Below are 20,848 nucleotides of genomic sequence, written 5' to 3' on the forward strand. Positions count from 1 at the left end.
CCTTCACCATCACCACCATCATCATAACCACCACACCCACCACCACCTCCACCACCACCACCATCTTCACCGTCACCACCTCCACCACCTCCAGGTCCAACTGCACCTCCACCTCTGCCTCCGCCCCCGCCTTCACCTCCACCTCCGCCCCCGCCTTCACCTCCACCTCCACCTCCATCTCCACTACCACCTCCACCTCCACCGCCACCTCCACCTCCACCTCCACCATCACCACCACCATCATCATAACCACCACACCCACCACCACCACCTCCACCATCACCACCACCTCCACCATTACTACCATCATCATCACCACCACAACCACCACCAGCACTACCACCTCCACCACCTCCACCTCCGCTCTGGTGTTGCCACAGCCACTGCCATTTTGCAGAGTTGTTACCGGGATTAGAATTAAGCATATCAAGTGTGTACCCATTTCTTGGCCTAAGGTTAGTCACTGTCTTGGCTGCGAACAGTGTAGCTTTGTTTCACTTGTTTTTGTACCTTATATAAGTGGAATCATTTTATGAAGTAAAAATTATAATCATACCATATTGTAGTCTGTCATGCCTGGCTTCTTTGGCTCGTGCATCTCAGTATGTGTGGTTGTGGACGGTTTATCGTCCTTGCTGTATAATACCCCATGTAGGAATGCACCACATTTATCCATCCATTCAGCTGCTGAGCACACCTGGGTGGCCTCCATCTGTGGGCTCTTCGGAAGAGTGCTGCTATGAGGATTTTGGAGCGTTTTGGTGGACCTGAATAGACATCTCTTTTGAATATGTATCTAGAAGTGAGATGCTGCGTCATAGCATGGACATACATTCAACTTTAGTGCCAAACCATTTCCAAAAGTGATTGTACCAGTTTACACCAGCAGTGTTTTAGAGTTCTGCTTGCTCCACGCCCTCACCAGTCTGGTGGTGAGGGTGGTACGACATTGTGTCACTGGGGCTTTTGTTTGCATTTCCCTGGCGATCGTGAAGGCAAGCACCTTTTGTTTGTTTTTGGCCACTTGGATATTTAGCCCTTTGCTGTTTTTTCCTATTGGGTATGTTTTCTCTCTCTGTCTCGCTGACTATAGATTTGTAGGAGTTCTTTTTTACGTATTCTGGGTATGACTTCTTTGTTGGAAACGTGTTGTGACTGTCTTCTCCCACTCTGTGGGTGCCTTTAGACTCTCTTAATGGTGTCTCTGGATGAGCAGAAGGTTTTAATATGGTCACTTAATAATTTTTTTTATTTTATGGGCCTTGCTTTTTTGTATCTTTTTTTTTATACCTAGTCTTTGGAAAATTTCAATTAAACTACCTTCATTTCATCCTTTCCTCCCTTGCCCAGTATTTTTTGAGAGCAGATACACACTAATTAGGTAGAAAATGCCTCTTTGACATAAGATACCTTCATCTGATACTCAGACTTCGATTAATCGGTTATAGGGTTTGGTTGCTGTTTGAATAAGCAAACTAATACTGAAATTACAATACTGAATTACTAATATTGAAATCAGGGAAATTACCAGAGATGGTAAATTTTTTTTTCACATCTCTTATTATCATTTCCCTTATTGTAACAGCTTAACAACTGGAAATATGTTTTCCCCTCTCCGATAACCCCAAATGGTAAGTGTGTGTCCGTTATTCATTACAAGACTGCTTGTTCTTTCTGAAGCACAAAACTGCACATGTTTCCCCTATTTGGGAATCCTTTAAAGATCCCCTATTTTCCACGGCTCCTCTGGCCCTGTAAGACCTGGCCTCTGCCCAGTGTTTCTGCTTCATCCTTTGGGACTTCTCGCCTGGTCTAGAGTCTCAGCAGTCATTAGGAACGACTTCCGTGCCCTCAACATTCCGTGCCGCCTCTCACTTCTAGACTTTCGGATAAGCCTCCTCTCTCCAGGACAGCCTGTGGACTTCTGCTCCTACCCTGTTTGCCATCTGAACCTCAGCTTGTCCTTTGGGTTTCCACTTAGCTGTCACTCTTCTGGAAAGCCTTCCTAAGATGGGTTGATGGGTGCCCCTCTTTTGTGGTCTGAGCACCCAAATGCTCCTGCTGTGGTCCCTGTCACTGTGTCTTGTCATTGCTTGTTTATGGGCCTCGAGTCTCTCAAAGGCAGCGACTGGGCTTCTTCTCTTTCCGGGGCCTGGCACGAAGTTGGTGATGAGTACTGAGGGCCGCTGATGGACAAGAACGAGATGAACACGGTTGTGGTCGTCTCACTTGTTGGTCGAGTGGGTTAAATAAATGAAGGTGTGTGAACCACTGATGTTCTAATGAGTTGTATTGCTCCTGTTGAGGTGCTCGGCTCCCACCCCACCCCGTGCGTTCCTTCTGGCACAGACCATTTCTTCTCCCTGAAAAGACCTTCAACTTTGTCCCAGTCATCTCAGTGGTGCCTTTCCTCAGCGCCCAGGGGTGCCCCACCTTCCTGCCTGCCCTCACCTTCGGCTTTCCTTGTGCCTTTGCCCTCTTCTGGAACCCACTCTTTGTGTCAGCCACCCCTTCCCTCCCCAGCCTTTTATTAGGAAAATGTCTAAACATACAGAAGACTTGAAATGACTTTACAGTGAACACCTGTAAACCCACTATCTAGGTTCGCTAATTAACATTTTGCCATTTTTGCTTCATCACGCATCTCTCCAGCTTCCTATCCGTCCACTAACATATCTTATTATATTTAAAGCAATTCAAAGTAGGTTGCAGAGTTCGGTACATTTTACCCCTGAACACTGCAGCATGCCTGTCATTATTTAAAGTTTAATATCTGTTTACTTTTTTGGGGGTAAAGGCACAAATCTTGAGTGTACCGCTTGATGAATTTCGACAAATACACGCATGTGTCTATCCCAAGCCCTTACCAAGATGTAGGAGAGAACATTTCCGTGACCTAGAGAGTTCCCTCACATCTTTCGCAGTCCATCCCTGCCCCACCCACAAAGGGCCCACTCTTTTGCATCCACCTTGTGGCCCTCAGGAGATCTTTATTGATAACTTGAGGGAAGTCGGGAGCACTTATGGGAACTGGACAGAATTCCAAGGTAGGTCCATGCCAGCACTGTCCACTCTGTCACCGTCTCTTCTCGCTCTTGGATTTAGATTTCATCACTGTCTTTTCTTATTGTGTCATTTTTCTCTGCTTATCTTCCCCCTCCACTGAGACTTGGGACAGAGGACCAGTGTGTTACTACCCTTGCTTTATGGATGTGGTTAGGTGCTGTCGATCCCGACTCATGGTGACCCTAAGTGACACGGTAGAATTGCCGGCGTGTGCACCTTAATGATAATAATAGTAACAGCGTTTACTTTTTGGCACTCACCGTGTGCCAGGTTTTTACTGGCTAATTCTTTTTAGAAGTAGATCTCCAGGTCCTTCTTCCTAGTCTGTCTTAGTCTGGAAGCTCAGCTGAAAGGTGTCTGCCATGGGTGACTCTGCTGGTATTTGAATACCGGTGGCATAGCTTCCAGCATCACAGCAACATGCAAGCCCCCACAGTACGACAAACTGACAGACTTTCTGAAAAGATTTAGCCAGGGAAAACCTTCCGAATAGCAGTGGAACATTGTATGATACAGCGCCAGACAATGAGCCCCTCAGGTTGGAATGCACTCAGAAGACACCTGGGGAAGAGCTGCCTCCTCAAAGTAGAATTGACCGTCATTACATCGGTGGAATCAAGCTTTTGGGACCCTCTTTTGCTGATGTGGCACGACTCGAAATGAGAAGAAACAGCTGCAAACATCTGTTAATAATCAGAACGTGGAATGTACAAAGTATGAATCTAGGAAAATTGGAAGCCGTCAAAAATGGAACACATAAACATTGATATCCTAGGCAATAGTGAACTGAAACGGACTGGTATGGGCCATTTTGAATCGGAGAGTCACATGGGCTACTATGCTGGGAATGGCAACTTGAAGAGGAATGACGTTGCATTCATAGTCAAAAAGAATGTTTCAAGATCTATCCTGAAGTACAGCGTTGTCAGTGATAGGTTAACGTCCGTACGCCTACAAGGAAGACCAGTTAATATGACTGTTATTCAGATTTACGCACCAACCATTAGGGTCAAAGATGAAGAAATGGCAGATTTTTACCAGCTTCTGCAGTTTGAAATGGATTGAACATGCAATCAGGATGCATTGATAATTACTGGAGATTGGAATGCAGAAGTTGGAAACAAAGAATAAGGATCAGTAGTTGGAAAATGTGGTCTTGGTGATATAAATGATGCTGGAGATTGCATGATAGAATTTTGCCAGACCCATGACTTCTTCATTGCAAATGCCTTTTTTCACCAACATAAACAGTGAATCAAATTTACTGCATCTGTGGGAAGAGAGGATGGAAAAGCTTAGTATCATCAGTCAGAACAAGGCCAGAGGCTGACTGTGGAACAGACCATCAATTGCTTCTGTGCAAGTTCAAGTTGAAACTGAAGAAAATTGGAACAAGTCGATGAGAGCCAAAGCACGACTTTGAGTATATCCCACCTGAATTTACAGACCATCTCAAGAATAGATTTGATGCATTGTGTACTAATGACAGAAGACCAGACGAGTTCTGGAATGACATCAAAGACATATGTGAAGAAAGCAAGAGGTCATTAAAAAAAACAGGAGAGAAAGGAAGGACCTAAATGGATGTCAGAAGAGACTCTGAAACTTGCTCTTGAACATTGAGTAGCTAAAGCAAAAGGAAAAAATGATGAAGTAAAATGCTGAATGGATTTTAAAGGGCAGCTCAAGAAGACAAAGTATTATAATGACATGTGCAAAGACTTGAAGTTAGGAAACCAAAAGGGAAGGACATGCTCAGCATTTCTCAAGCTGAAAGAATTAAAGAAAAAATTCAAGCTTCCAGTTGCAATATTGAAGGATTCTATGGGGAAAGTATTAAATGACTCAGGAAGCATCAAAAGAAGATGGAAGGAATACACAGAGTCACTATACCAAAAAGAATTGGTTGACGTTCAGCCATTTCAGAAGGTAACATATGATCAAGAACCAATGGTACTGAAGGAAGAAGTCCAAGCTGCACTGAAGGCATTGGTGAAAAACAAGGCTTCGGGAATTGACGGAATAACAATTGAGATGCTTCAACAAACGCATGCAGCACTGGACATACTCACTCGTCTATGCCAAGAATTTGGAAGGCAGCTTCTTGGCCAACTGACTGGAAGAGATCCATATTTATGCCTATTGCCAAGAAAGGTGGTCCCACCGAGTGTGGAAATTATGGAACAATATCATTAATATCACATGCAAGCAAAATTTTGCTGAAGATCATTCAAAATCGTCTGTAGCAGTATATCGAAAGGGAACTGCCATAATTCAGGCCAGATTCAGAAAGGAAGACATGGAACCTGGGATATCATTGCTGATGTCAGATGGATCCTGGCTGAAAGCAGAGAATACCAGAAGGATGTTTACCTGTGTTTTATTGACTATGCAAAGGCATTCCACTGTGTGGATCATAACAAACTATGGATAACATTGTGAAGAATGGGAATTCTGGAACACTTAATTGTGCTTATGAGGAACCTGTAAATAGATCAAGAGGCAGTTATCCGGACAGAACAAGGGAATACTGTGTGGTTTAAAGTCAGGAAAGGTTTGCATCAGGGTCGTATCCTTTCACCATACCTATTCAATCTGTATGCTGAGCAAATAATCCGAGAAGCTGGACTATATGAAGAAGAATGGGGCATCAGGATTGGAGGAAGACTTATTAGCAACCTGCATTATGCAGATGACACAACCTTGCTTCCTGAATGTGAAGAGGACTTGAAGCACTTACTGATGAAGATGAAAGTCCACAGCCTTCAGTATGGATTGCACCTCAACATAAAGAAAACAAAAGTCCTCACAAGTAGACCGATGAGCTACACCATGATAAACAGGGAGAAGATGGAAGTTGTCGAGGATCTCATTTTACTTGGATCCAAAATCAACACCAATGGAAGCAGCAGTCAGGAAATCAAAGGACGCATCGCATTGGGCAAATCCGCTGCAAAGGACCTCTTCACAGTGCTGAAGAGCAAAGATGCCGCCTGGAAGACTAAGGTGCGCCTGACCCAAGCCATGGTGTTTTCAGTCGCCTCCTATGCATGTGAAAGCTGGACAATGAATAAGGAAGACCGAAGAAGAATTCATGCCTTTGAATTATGATGTTGGCAAAGAATATTGAATATACCACGGACTGCCAAAAGAATGAACAAATCTGTTTTAGAAGAAGTACAGTCAGAACGCTCCTCAGAAGCAAGCATGGTGAGACTGCGTCTTACATACTTTGGACATGTTGTCAGGAGGGATCAGTCCCTGGAGAGGGACGTCATGCTTGGTAAAGTAGAGGGTTGATGAAAAAGAGAAAGACCCTTAATAAGATGGATTGACACAGTGGCTGCAACAATGGGCTTAAGCATAACAACAGTTGTGAGGATGGCGCAGGACCTGGCAGTGTTTCATTCTGGTGTACATAGGGTTGCTATGAGTGAGAACCAACTCAGCGGCACCTAACAACACCACCACCACCAACATGTGCCAGATGGCTGGTTCTTGGACTGTTTTTTCTCATGAGATGATCACAACAGCCGTGAGAGGTCTTTGTGTGTGTGGCGGCGGGGCCGGGGGGCGGGGGGCGGTCCGCTTGTTCCCAGTGCTGCATCCTTGGTGCCTGTGAAGTTGGAGGCTGTCAGTAAACATAATCAGGACCAGCCTCACTGTGTGTTGGTGACGACTCAACATCCGTGTGTGTGGAGAGCCTTGGACACTGCCGAGCACAAAAGGACCCGCTCCCTGTTTGCTTGAGGAACACTGGCTTCTTTTGGCGGCAGTGTTTTCAGGTCCCTGCTGGGAGCCCCCGGCCCGGTGTGTGGGAGTCCTGCCTGTCACCCTGTCTTTCCTTCTCCTAGTCCTCACACCTGGAAAGCTCCGGAGAGGTCTGTCAGGGCTCTCACATGTCAGACCTGTCCCCTGAATAAGCTCCTTTTTCCTCAGACACAAACCTTCAGTTAAATATAAGCTTATTGTTTTGTTTATTCCCCCCCAACTTCATTGCTTTCTTGTCTTGTTTTAATTCCTAGTCTTGAAAACTGTGTTTCTTATCGTTTTTGCATCGTGACTGTGCACTAGGGTTGAGCTATAGTCAGGATCAGCTCGGCCTTGGTGGGCTCTCTCAGTAGATTCCTATCTGTGGTTGCTTGGGCTTTTATGGGGCCAGTGTGTCCCCATGTCCACAAATGGCTGATGGAGATGAGCGTTATGACCCATTTCAAGACGAAGATTATCTGTTAACCGGTGCTTGTCATGTGGTTATCCGAATTACAGTTCATTTGTAAGCATACCTTATCTGTAGATTGTAAAACATGTAAACTGCAGCCATGTTTAATCACATATTTCATTGTAATAAAGTCCAAATTAAGAAAAATTGATTGTACTTTTCAGCTAACGCTCTAAGATATATATGGATTTATGAGTGTGTGTATCTATGCATATACAAGTGTAGAATTCATGTGTACATAAATATGAGGAGCCCTGGTGGCACAGTGGTTAAGAGCTCAGGTGCTAACCAAAAGGTTGGCTGTTCGAATCCTATGGGGCAGTTCTCCTCTATCCTGTAGGGTGGTAATGAGTCGGAATCGACTCAGCGGCAACAGGTATACAAAATACACATGCTGTTGTTAGTTGTCGTCGAGTCGGCTCCAACTCACGGTGACCTCATGTATAACAGTACACATGCTGTTGTTAGTTGTCGTCGAGTCGGCTCCAACTCATGGCGACCTCATGTATAACAGTACACATGCTGTTGTTAGTTGTCGTCGAGTCGGCTCCGACTCATGGCGACCTCATGTATAACAGTACACATGTTGTTGTTAGTTGTCGTCGAGTCGGCTCCGACTCATGGCGACCGCATGTATAACAGTACACATGTTGTTGTTAGTTGTCATTGAGTCGGCTCCAACTCACGGTGACCTCATGTATAACAGTACACGTGTTGTTGTTAGTTGTCATTGAGTCGGCTCCAACTCACGGTGACCTCATGTATAACAGTACACGTGTTGTTGTTAGTTGTCATTGAGTCGGCTCCAACTCACGGTGACCTCATGTATAACAGTACACATGTTGTTGTTAGTTGTCGTCGAGTCGGCTCCGACTCATGGCGGCCGCATGTATAATAGCACACATGTTGTTGTTAGTTGTTGTCGAGTCGGCTCCAACTCACGGTGACGTCACTTTTAACAGAAACAGACAGTGCTCCGTCCTGTGTCATCTTCATGATTGATTGTTTTCATAAAGTTTTTGTTGGCTGGTTTTCAGGAGCAGGTCACCAGGCCTTTCGTACTAGTCTGTCTCAGCCTGGAAGTTCCACTGAAACCTGCCCACCATGGGTGACCCTGCTGGCATTTGCAATACTGATGGCAGAGCTTCCGGCATCTTAGCAACATACAAGCCACCACAGGATGACACACGGACAGGCGGGTGGACTGTACGCATATACACATAACACCCCTTAATTTTAGTTTAATTTTTTGACAAAAAGTAATGACTCTACCTTGGTATAATTAAAAATTTATAAATGGTTTCATTGAAGAGAGATTGTCTTTACTGCTTATTTTTCTCACGAATGTTGTAGAAAGAGTCATTACATATAAAAGCAAATACTAATGGCTTCCCAAATAGTGAAGGGCAGCAGTGGTCGTGATTTCTGTATTATCGTTAGTGTAAAATAATCAGTGTCATTGGATACAACTAAAGTAAATGCTACCATTAAAATGATGGCCGTCATCCCGGGGTCTAAATTCTACACCTGGCTAGCTCCGTCCGTGGAGCATGAGAGTCTTAGCCTCGGGGCTGTGGGTTCATGTGCCACGTTGGGCCCTCATTTGGAGCCCTGCTGGTACAGGGGTTAAGAGCTCAGCTGCTAACCAAAAGGTCGGCGGTTTGAATCCACCAGCTGCTCCTTGGAAACGCTATGGGGCAGTAAATTCTACAGGGGAAAAGATCCGCGACATTTGTCGCGATATTGCTTTGTGTCCATCCTGCTCTCCCTGACAGCTGTTGTTTGTTGCCTACGGTTTTGAAAAGCCCCTCAGATGTCCCAGTCTGGACTACAGTAATAGCGAAAGAAGTAGACACAAAAAGACCCTCTTTTGAGTCATGAAAACCGTCTTAGCTTTGCTGTCTAAGCCGTTCAGTTTTCTCTCGTGCCTCGCTATAGGGACGTGCTTGTGGTGTTGCGAATTTCCTGTGTGATTATTTGTATGTAAATACTTTGGTGTTTTTGGCATCAGTGGGGAATAAGATGTTCCCTGTGAGTGGATTTGCCTGTCATGTGAATGTGCCAGTTTTTTAAAAAAAAATTAATTTTGTTGCTGTTAAGAATACACACAGCAAAACGTACACCAATTCAACAGTCTCTGCGTGCACAGTTCAGTGGCATTGACTGGATTCTTCGAGTTGTACAACCATTCTCACCCTCCTTTTCTGAGCTGTTCCTCCCCCAGTAACATAAACTCACTGCCCCCTAAGCTTCCTATCTAAACTTTCTAGTGGCTTGTCAGTTGGATCCCATATAGAAAGTTCTTTAAAGAGCACAGCGCAAACAAACAAACAAATGAACCTGTTGGCATTGAGTTGATTCCGACTCATAGTGACCCTATACTATAGGACAGAGTAGAACTGCCCCAGAGTGTTTCCAAGGAGCACCTGGTGGATTCGAACTGCCGACCTTTTGGTTAGCAGCTGTAGCTCTTAACTACTATACCACCAGAGTTTCCACAGTGCTGAAGGCAGACATTTTTTACTAGTTAAGCCAAACAATTGTTTGGTGTTAAGAAGACTTCAGGGGATATTATTGGTTTAAGTTTTAAGCCAAGGGCAGTAACTTCAGGGGTCCATCCAGCTTTCATGGCTCCAGGAAGTGCCAGTTTTAAGTCACAGAACTTAATACAAAAATGATCAGTGCAGTTAGGAGTCTTTCTGAGCGTACTGTGTACCTGGCAGTATTGGGGCTGCAAATACAGGACTTTGACCCTCGCTTAGTTAGTTGATGGACTTCTAGTGGGCAGGCATGGCAGTGTTCAGATGTCCTCTGCAGCAAGCCTTTGGTACATTTAGGGCCCGAGCTGTGGTGCTCTATTGGTTTAGTATGGTTTTTCTCTCCCGGTCTCTGTTGTTGTTGGCAGTTATTTCACCTAGAAAAACTTGTTGTTTTTCTAGCACAGCCTCTTTCCAGGGTCTGGAGTCTGGCAGGTTTAGTGTCCAGCCCCGGCTCTGCCAAGCGTCAGCCGTGTGACCAGCCTTGAGTAAGCATCTGACCTTGGAGGCTGTGTTCGCATCTGGATTCTCACTGGGGTCCAGCACCTTCCTCATGTGGAATCGAGGACAAGTGGTAATGCCGGTAACATCCAACACAGTGCCTGGCATGGGTAGGCGATGGGGTTCGGATTCCCTATTTTCCACACCTGGTCTGCGGGCGGACCGGGAAACTGGGACATGAGAATGGCTCACGCTGGCTCTCCACAGCAAGTGTGCTCCACTCGGGGAGTTGGGCCCCACGTCTGCATTTTCTGGGTTGATCTCCCTTCCAGCAGTTCAGAAACCAGCTTAGCTTTCTCCTTGTTCTCTGACTTCCGGAATGGTGACATTTAATGATTCCTGGATGAGCGAAGGTGGATGTGTGTTAAAATAGAGACAGTCCAAGCTGGAAGCCCCACTGTAGAGCTGGTGGTGGAGGCCCTGCCAGTCACCCAGGGCTGAGGCCAGGAAAGGGGAGGGAAGCTTCGGGAGGCTCTGCAGCTCCGACGGGCAGATTAGGGCTCCTTTCTTCCCACGGACAGAGGGATGCCCGTTATGAGTAATTCTCAGGGCCCACGGAGCTCGCTAGCGAGCTGACCAGACACCCCGGAGTTTACCCACGCGCTACCTGCCCCGGTGAGCTTTCTAGCTTTTTTCGGCCTGGCCTGTTTTACACGTAGTTTATGTCATGCTGTTTCTATAGACTGTATATGTATTTAACACCTGGCAATGCAGAGCAAAGTTTTACAGATACGTCTGGTAGAAAAGTGGCTGGTTACCTTCTAGCATTGTCGGAAAGCTGGCGTCTTGGGGAGTGGGAGGGAAAGGACTCATTTTCTTCAGTCTCTCATTTTCTTGCCAAGTCCTGCGAGCACGGCTAGGTGTTCACGGAGAGAGAGGTGGAGCTGAGAGCAGGCTGCCGCTGCTAGCACTGGCTTAGTGGGGATGGGGGCTAGAAGAAGACCCCCAAGATCTGGCCTTCTTTGATTTGAAAATTAGTTATTATATAGTTAAGAAAGCAGTCTTTGGAATCAGACCAACTTGGGTTTGAACCCTGACTTTGCCACTTACTGGCTGGAGGACTGGGACCAAGCTACTTCTCCTGTGACAATCTTATTTCCTCCTAATGGGGATGGATAGTGCCAGATAACTCTGCTGGTCGTTATTAAAAAAAACAAAACCGTTGCTGTCGAGTCGACTCTGACTCACAGTGACCCGGTAGGACAGTAGAATTGCCACCTAGAGTTTCCCAGGAGCTACCGACCTTTTGGTTAGCACCTGCAGCTCTTAACCACTACGCCACAGGGTTTCTGCTGGTGGTTACAATACGTGTTAAACACTTGATACAGTGCTCGGCATTACTGAGTGTTCAATAAACAGCAGCTATTCCTGTGAACTGTGGTGGTTGTTATCACTGATACTGCTGCCATTGTTGTCTTATAAAAATGTCAGTTCAAGTGTTATCTTCCTTAAATGTTTTTTTTTTAATTGTGATAAAATCTGTACAACATAAAGTTTGCCGTCTTAACTGTTTTCAAGTGTATAATCTAGTGGCAGTAACCACACTCACAGTATTGTACAGCCAACACCACCATTTGTTTCTAAATGTTTTCATTGCCCAGACACGAACCCTGTGCCCATTAGGCATTCGATCCCCATTCCTCCTTCCCCAGCCCTCGGCAGCCTCCAGTCAGCACTGTTCACAGTCCTGTAGTCAAAACGTGGAAGCAAGTCAGGTGCCCATCAGCTGATGAGTGGATAAACAGATTGTGGCTTATCCCTCCAGTGCAGTATTACTGAGTCCTGAAAAGGGAGAGGTGAGAAGACCAGTGTGTGTGAGGAGTCCTGAGTGTGATGTCAGCTAAATGCACTCACCCACGAGGGAGCGTGTGGACACGTACATGCGCAAGTCCAGACCCCGATGCACAGGCTCACGCACCCTCCTCTCTCACCTGCCTGGCTTCTCCTTGCCCTTTAAGTTCTGGATGAACGTTGGTCTCTCCAGGACCTTTCTTCCGTCACTCTCCTAGGCTGGTTGTGTCTGTGGTGTGTGCCGAGTGCCCGGGATGCACCCTGTCTCGAGGCTGGCATTCTGTGTGAGGCTCTCTGTGCCTGGCACCGGGCTGGGCACATAGCAAATGCTTAGTGAGCATCCGTCAGACGACAGTGACATGGCTCTTCTCCGTACATGACCACAGACATGCTACTTGAATGTGTAAGTGTCAGTTTCCTTATTCAAATGGAGGAAATTTAGCACAGAGAGCTGGTTCACAAAAAGGGCAATGGTGAGGCAACCAGGAGGGCAGGAACAGCAGTGAGCCGCTCGTCTCGGGTTGAGGGACTCCAGGAGGAGGTGTCAGCAGATTGGGAAGCTGGGCCCTCTGCTGGGGCTGAGAACCGCAGTGGGCTGCCTGATGGAGGGGGCATGGGGTGGCATCCATTGTGGGGAGGGGTTGTCTGGCAGGAGCTGGAGTCCTGGAGCTGACACAGCTGCTTCCTCACGGCACAGATGGAGTCTCTGCTGCCCCCTTCTCTCCTCCCTTCGGTAAAATTTGCCTTTTGGTTTATTCCTGCCGGTCTTCTCGTCACTTTACAGAGGGTGTTTTGTTTAATCTGCACAACAGCCCCATGAGGTAGCAGTTGCTATCCCCTTCTTGCAGATGGAGAAGCCTTGGCGTCTCCAGAAAACTGCGGTTGGGAAGGGCAGGGAGGCGGCAGACACAGAGGTGGATTTGCCCGAGAGGGAGGAGCTGGAGCTCCCACTGGCCCTTCCGGAGCCCCTGCCCTCAGTCTGTGCTCGTGATTTTGTCTACTTGTTTTCCTTAAGAGCGTTGCTCAAATTGTGTAGGATTGCCCCGCTCACTTTGGATCTATGTTTGAGACGATATATAGATAATACAGAAAATAACATACTATAGATAACATTTTGTTGCAGGGAAATTGACAATGGTTTAGTTTACAACAGCAAAGATAGCACCTGTTTTGTCAGTGAGAAGAGCTGCCCAGAGAAGTAACCATCACTTGACTTACAGCGTGCTGCTTCTAACCACAAGCAGCGACGTTGCCTCTTTACGCCTCCGTTATAAACAGAGGTGATTACCTCCCAGCACCTCTTGGTTCTAGAGTGTTCTTGGTACTTTATCACATTTTCAATGCTTTTTGTTTTTCATTTGAGAATGCACTAGCAGGTACTAGGGGATTGGTAAGTCCCACATTGGCTCCATTACATCATCATCATTGTTATTGTTATTGTAGAAAAATTGTACGGGGACTTCTTGAGCTGGAAGCTGGAAGAAACCCTTGCCCAGTTTCCTCTGCAACCTGGAAAGATCGCCACTTTCACCGTCAACATCAAAGTGAAGCTGGACTTTTCATGCCAGGAGAATCTTCTCCAGGATCTCAGCGATGGTGAGCTTGTCTCGATTTTAATTAGCACTTGGCCCCTGGGTACATGGTAGCAAGCACCATTCCTGAAGCTGCTGTTCTCTCCTTGTAGCTGGCATGTCAGCCGTTAACTCCGGCTGCCCGTGCCTCTGCCTGGGGACTTGGTTAATGGACTGAGCGACTGTGGGTATCTGAGAGTAATCAAAGTACTTTCAGGAAAATGATTTCCTGCTTCCCACTCTGCTCGTCTGCACGCACTCGCGGGAGGTCTCCCTAAATTAGTGGGATCAGGAGCCACTGCGTTTTTTCTAAGTCTAGCTGCTGCGGACATCTTATTAGCTGTGATGATAAAGTCCCTCCAAGTCCGGAGATTTCTGTAAGGAGACAGGGTCTAGAGAAAATGGAGATTTATACTTGTTGTAACGTTTGTTGCTGTAGTGTGCCGTCGAGTCAATTCTGACTCACAGCGACCCTGGGTGACACAGTAGAAGTGCCCCAGAGGATTTTCCAGGCTGTAGTCTTTACGGGAGCGGATCACCAGGTCCTTCTCCTGTGAAGCTGCTGGCGGGGTTCGAACCATCAACCTTTCAGTTTGCAGCCAAGAGCTTAGCTGTTGCGCCACCAGGGCTCCTCGTTGTAGTTCAGGACTGGCTGGTCAGGGATGGGGTTCTGGGGCTGATTATGTAGAATTACAAAGCAGGTGTCCACACGTTCACTGGGAAGCGTCGCGGGGTGATGGGGTCGGTCAGCAGATCCTGTGTCTAGAATTGATGAGTTATGTAACTTTGGGTGAGTCTGTACCTTAATCTCCTGGTATCTAGAATGATAATCGTCACCGTAATAACTTACAGGCTCATTGTGGGAATTTGTACCAGAACGTTGCCTGGAATACGGTAAGGGGTCCTCAAGTTCTAGCTTTCCTTCTCTCCCCCGCCCCCATCGCTCATCCAGCAAACACTGAATGATCTCTTTGTATGGGTCAGGCACTTGGAAAAGAGGGGAATGAGTTATGGCCTGTCCCCTGGAGAATAAGAATAACACCAGCTGACACTAAGAGGACAAAATTAGCTTACTTTGTCCTCACAACAACCCTACAAGGCAGGTGCTGTTCTCATCCCCACCTTACAAATGAGGACATTCAGGCACAGAGAGGTTGCTTAGCTCTTCTTAGGTCACACAGCGAGGAACTGGAGAGCTGGCTGTGAGCCAGGCGGCCTCCACTGTGCCATTCTGAGGCTCACCATTGCCTAGAGGCTCAGCCAGCAAAGCACACGGGTGATCACAACACTGTGTGCTTCTGTGCAGCTGGCTGCATCTGGTGGGGTCCTGTAAGGTCCTGGAGTTGGTGTTTGACTTGGGCCTGGCCCGGGAAGTTTCCCGGGTGAACAAAAAGGAAGGGCTCTCCAGGCCAGGGAGCAGCAGGTACAGTGGCCCAGAGGCCTGACCTTCAGTTGTGAATCGGGGCTTTAGGTCCAGATGTCTGTCTGTCTGTTTCTCTTTGTTTTGGAATGGAATTCTCTTTCCTGGCCAGTCTCTCCCAGCCGTATCTGCATGTTTAGGAAATGGTGCTGTCACACTGAACACCAGAGACTGCAGGATTAGTCGTGGGTGTTGTTTTCCTGTGACAGGGAGTCATCTCCCACACTCTTCTGCTCTCTGAGGGGTCTCCAGCCACCTGACCACATTGACCCAGGAGCACGCCCAGCTGGTTTCTGCCCCAGGGCCTTGGCACTCAGCCTTCTCTTGCCTGGAAGGCTCTACTCCCGCAGTTTGCATGACTTGGCCCTTGTTATTCAGACCTCAGGCCAACCATCCACAGAGGCCCCGCTGACCAGTGTAGCTCGATCAGCGCCTCCCTGTCCCAGTCCTCAGCACATCAACCCACGTTGCTTACTTCATAGCGCATACCCTCTGGGGTAGGCTGGTCCTCAGCTCATCACCCCACGCTGCTTACTTCATAGCGCATACCCCCTGGAGTAGGCTGGTCCTCAGCACATCAGCCCATGCTGCTTACTTCATAGTGTGTACCCCCTGGAGTAGGCTGGTCCTCAGCATATCACCCCACGCTGCTTACTTCATAGCTTGTACCCCCTGGACTAGGCTGGTCCTCAGCGTATCGCCCCACGCTGCTTACTTCATAGCGTGTACCCCCTGGAGTAGGCTGGTCCTCAGCACATCACCCCATGCTGTTTACTTCATAGCGCGTACCCCCGGAGTAGGCTGGTTCTTTTTTTCCGACCTGTCATCTCCATCCTTCAGGATACAAGTCTCATGGGATCAGGGCCTTTGTCCTGTTCAGTGCTGGACTCACAGTACTGGAATGTGGCGGGACCAGCGTGGCCAGTGTTCGTTTGTACAGCGAGTCTGGGATGAGAGCTTCTCCCACCACCCCCCCCCCAACCTGGGGCCTCCAGGCTGTGTTCCTGTCCGTTCTCCTGAGGCTTTGTCTCCTAAAGACTCCTGGGAGTTGCTGAAGATCTCAAAATTCTGATTCAAGAGAAACTTACTTAGCACCCTGTGCTGGGATACAGAAGTGAACTGTTTTGCTACTTTTTAAAAAAAATTTTTGTTGTGCTTTAAGTGAAAGTTTACGAAGTTTACAAATCAAGTCAGTCTTTCATACAAAAATTTATACTCACCTTGCTATATACTCCTAGTTACTTTCCCTGTAATAAGACAGCGCACTCCTTCTTACCACCCTGTATTCCTGTGTCCATTCAGCCAGCCTCTGACCCCTCCAGACAGGAGCTGCCCCCATAGTCTCATGCATCTACTTGATCCAAGAAACTCAACCTTCATCAGTATCATTTTCCATCCCATAGTCCAGTCCAATCCCTGTCTGAAGAGTTGGCTTTGGGAATGGTTCTTGTCTTGGGCTAACAGGAAGGTCTGGGGACCATGACCTCTGGGGTTCTTCTAGTCTCAGTCAGACCATTAAGTCTGCTCTTTTTATGAGAATTTGAGGTTTGCATCCCAGTGCTCTCCTGCTCCCTCAGGGGTTCTCACACTTTTTTTTAAATAACAGTGACTATGTTAAGATCTGGCACAGTGTTTAAGAGCTTGGCTGCTAACCAAAAGGTCGGCAGTTCAAATCCACCAGCCACTCTTTGGAAACCCATGGGGCAGTTCTATTCTGTCCTATAGGGTGGTTAAGAGCCGGAATCGACTAGATGGCAGCGAGTTTGGTTTTTGGTTTTCTGTTAAGATCTAACACGCCACTGCATACAGTTTGCCATCTGTTCCTCTGTGCGGTGTTTAAATGACCACTGTGGGATTACTCACATAATGCTGGTGCTAAATAAAACTTTAGAAATATTATTAACAAAGGCAGGGAAACAAGCTTATTGTCGGGCAATTTAGAAACACTGTCAAATGGATTTAACGTTATACCGGGACTTAAAAATATGAGATGAAATGGATTTTTGGGGCCTCCTTGTAAGCCGGCTTGCGTTGCTGGAATGCATTTTTCTATCGGTGGACAAGGGTTAGAGAGGTCCTTTCTATTCCCAACAGAGGAGCTTGGCAGAGTAGGTAGTGCCTGGCACCTGCCCCGGAGATGCTGGGTTAGAGATTGTGCCCGGGGGTCTGTCTGGGAACGTAGGCTTTCAGCTGAGATGATCTAGAGGCGAGAAGGGAGCCAAACCCGCCTGACTCCTGTTCCGGCCAGCTGTGGCTTGCTGTCCCCAAGGACGCGGTGCGGAAGACTGGGCAGGGGAGCCTCCATTTTCTTGTTTTGGTGGTTACCTGGGTTTACGTGTTCACTGCTGACCTGCTTTGTTATGGCGTTATGTTTGTGCCTTTTGTTACAGAGGGGACTGGAGTATTCTCTCCGCCCTTCTAAGCTGAGAGTAAAATCGCAACTCGGGACTTGCGGGCTGGGAATACCTTCTTCTGTCTTTTAAAATCAAATCAAATCAAGTTAGGATTGCGGTTACCAAGTGGTTTGTAAATGCAAGACCGGCCCATCCTCCTGATTTCTGCTCAGTTAGACATAGCACGCATGTGAAATGGTGGAACATGTTTGTTACCAGTAGATGCCGTCTTTATTGATAATGGCTTATAGAAGCTCTAGTCGATTGTTTATATAGCAAATTGTAGAATTCGAGACAAAGAATCTTAAAAAAAAATTCATTTTTTCTGAGGTAAAAATATATACAACAAAACATTCTCCAATTTAGCAATTCCCTTTTTTTTTTAACGGTGCTTTTTTAGGTGAAAGTTCACAGTGCAAATTACTTTCTCATTAAACAATTAACACACAAAATATTTTATGATGTTGGTGGCCAACCCTGCGAAGTCTCAACACTCACCATTTCTCGACCTTGGGTTCCCCATCCCCATTCGTCTGGTTTTCCTGTCCCTTCCTGCCTTCTCATTTTGCTTTTGGGCTGGTGTGCGCATGTAGTCTTGTGTACATGGTTGAACTACGTGTGTTATCATTTGTTGTACAGGCCTGTTTAAGCTTTGGCTAAAGGGTGAACTTCAGGAGTGACTTCAGTACTGAGTTAAAAGGGTGTCCAAGGGGCTATACTCTCAGGGTTTCTCCAGTCTCTGTCAGACCAGTAAATCTGGTCTCTTTTTGTGAGTTTGAATTTTGCTCTACGTTTTTTTCCCGCCCTGCCCAGGACCCTCTATTGTGGTCCTGATCAGAGCAGTCGGTGGTGGTAACTGGGCACCTTCTAATTGTTCTGGACTTAGTCTGGTGGAGGCTGTGGTAGTTGTGGTCCATTAATCCTTTGGACTAATCTTTCCCTTGTGTCTGTGGTTTTCTTCATTCTCCTTTGCACCAAACCGGGTAGGACCGGTAGATGTATTTTAGACGGCTGCTCACAAGCTTTTAAGACCCCAGATGCTACTTACCAAAGTAGGATGTAGAATATTTTCTTTAAAAATTATGTTATGCCAATTAACCTAGATATCCTCCCAGGCAATTTAACAGTTTCCACATGTATCATTCAGTGACATTGATGACATCCTTCATGTTGTGCACCCATTATCGCTGTCCTTTTCCAACGCATCCCACCACCATCAACATAAACTCATTGGAGACAGAGCACGTTAGTGTCCAAAACCAGGAATAGTTCTGTAGAGGAAAACAGTGGACACAGAGGGCCCCAAAAGGCTCCCACTGAGCTTGGTCCCCGAAGGATGCATGGTTAACCTACAGTTCAGGCTGAGGAACCGCGAGGCCACAGTTATGCCCTTGTTTGGAGACAGCCTGTAAACTGAGTGGTGCAGGGTGGCTCGTGGACTCTTGAGACTGGGTGATGACCCCACTGTGGCTCCCAGTCTGGCTGTCTCAGGCCATCCAGTCAGGGGTTATGTGTGCGCTGGACTTGTCTATCGGGGTGGACTCGTGTCAACTATGGTTACTGAAATCACACCCCACGGGTTAAATCTGCAGCAATAAGTACAGGTGTCATGGAGAGCAGAACATGGATTCCGTGTGGGCTTGAGGCAGATGGGAGGGAATTCACACTTACTGAGCACTGTCAGGTACTGTTTATAAGGACTGGCTAGCTGCTTTATTTGCGTTATTTCTATTTAATCTTCCCAACAATTCTGTAAAGTTGATATTAGTATTATTCCTACTTTGTAACAACAGGCAGGAGGACTGTGTAGATTAAAGAAGACGGGAGAGATACAGCACTCAGTGCTGTGCATAATTCTTAATTGTGACCTGGATGAAAAAAAAAAAGACTCGAAAGACATGTTGGGGACAATTGGTGAAATGGAATATATACTATATATTGTTGGTGTAGTAGTTGGGTGCCATAGAGTTGGTTCCGACTCATAGTGACCCTGTGTACAACAGAACGGAACACTGCCCGGTTCTGCACCATCCTCACAATTGTTGCTGTGCTGGAGCCCATTGTTGCAGCCACTGTGTCAGTCCATCTCATTGAGGGTCTTCCTCTCCTTCGCTGACCCTCTCCTGTACAAGCATGACGTCCTTCTCCAGGGACTGACACCTCCCGATAACACGTCCGTAGTGTGCGAGATGAAGTCTCACCGTTCTTGGTTCTGAGGAGCATTCTGGCTGTACTTCTTCCAAGACAGGATTGTTTGTTCTCCTGGCAGTCCGTGGCATATATTAGATGATGTTATTGTATCAATGATAAATTTCTTGGGTATAGTAATGAAGCTTATGACAGAATGCTCTTATTTTTAGGAAATACATATGGAAATATTTAGAGATGAAATGTAATTATGCCTGCAACTTACTTTGATATGGTTCAGCCAAAAAAAGAAAAAAAAGTGTGTGACTGTGAATAAAGAGAAATAAAGCAAATGTGCCAAATTATTTAAAAACTGAGTGGCTCAAGATAAAGGTTATGGGGTGTTCATTTCTGTTCTTAGAAATTTCCTGTAAATTTGATATTTTTCCCAATCAAAGTAGGGAGGAAGAGAGGATTTGCAGAGCACCACCTTCTCTATTATGTTTTGATTTCTAAGTGAACTCCCTGAAAGCAACCTATTTCCCTTATCCTCGAGCTCTTGGGAGGCATTTCTGTGTCTTCCTTTGCAACCAACCTAGGCTGAGACAAGCCAGCTTTCCACCTAGAAAATGGTATACTGTTTTCCTGTGATCTTCACAGTACCTAGGAGTCTCTGACGTCTTGGAATTTTATGTTTAGAAATTTTGGGAACGGTGGTAAGGTGTTATAGGTTTTGGACCTCATCCTATGAAATAGACTGAACAACTAGGTTAGGAAAACCAAATACCCATAGGCAACATGCACAACACCGCCAGATAACAAAATATCCCCAAACCTAAAACCCGTTGCCAGGGAGTTAGTTCCGATGCCTAGAGACCCTATAGGGCAGAGTGGAACTGCCCTATAGGATTCCAAGGCTGTAAATCTTTACCAAAGCAGACTGTCCCATCTTTCTCCTGAGGAGTGGCTGGTGAGTTTGAACCACCAATCTTTTGGTTGGCAGCTAAGTGCTTAACCACTGTGGCACCAGGGCTCCTAAAATATATCCATGAACTCCAAAATGTGAATGATGCATAGTCAGCAGGTCTCTGTGGATCCGGCATCTGTGCAAGAGGAAACAGCGAACAGTTAGCTGTCCACACACCTGAGAAGCCGGAAGCAGCTAGTAGGCAGTCACTGGAAGGTCAGCAGTTGGCACATATTCCAGTAGCAGATGGGTG

General features: G+C 46.6%; 1 protein-coding gene across 4 annotated transcripts in view; it reads left to right on the forward strand.

The window, feature by feature from the left end:
- The window catches only part of TRAPPC9 (trafficking protein particle complex subunit 9), a 652,210-nt gene that overhangs the window by 158,584 nt on the left and 472,778 nt on the right, over positions 1–20,848 (forward strand). For all 4 annotated transcript variants that reach the window (XM_049853997.1, XM_049853999.1, XM_049853998.1 and 1 more), the window contains one exon: positions 13,561–13,713. In XM_049853997.1, coding sequence (XP_049709954.1) covers positions 13,561–13,713 — 153 coding nt within the window. The remainder of the gene's footprint in view (positions 1–13,560; positions 13,714–20,848) is intronic.

The sequence above is a fragment of the Elephas maximus genome, chromosome 15 (assembly GCF_024166365.1).
Source record: "Elephas maximus indicus isolate mEleMax1 chromosome 15, mEleMax1 primary haplotype, whole genome shotgun sequence".
Lineage (NCBI taxonomy): Eukaryota > Metazoa > Chordata > Mammalia > Proboscidea > Elephantidae > Elephas > Elephas maximus.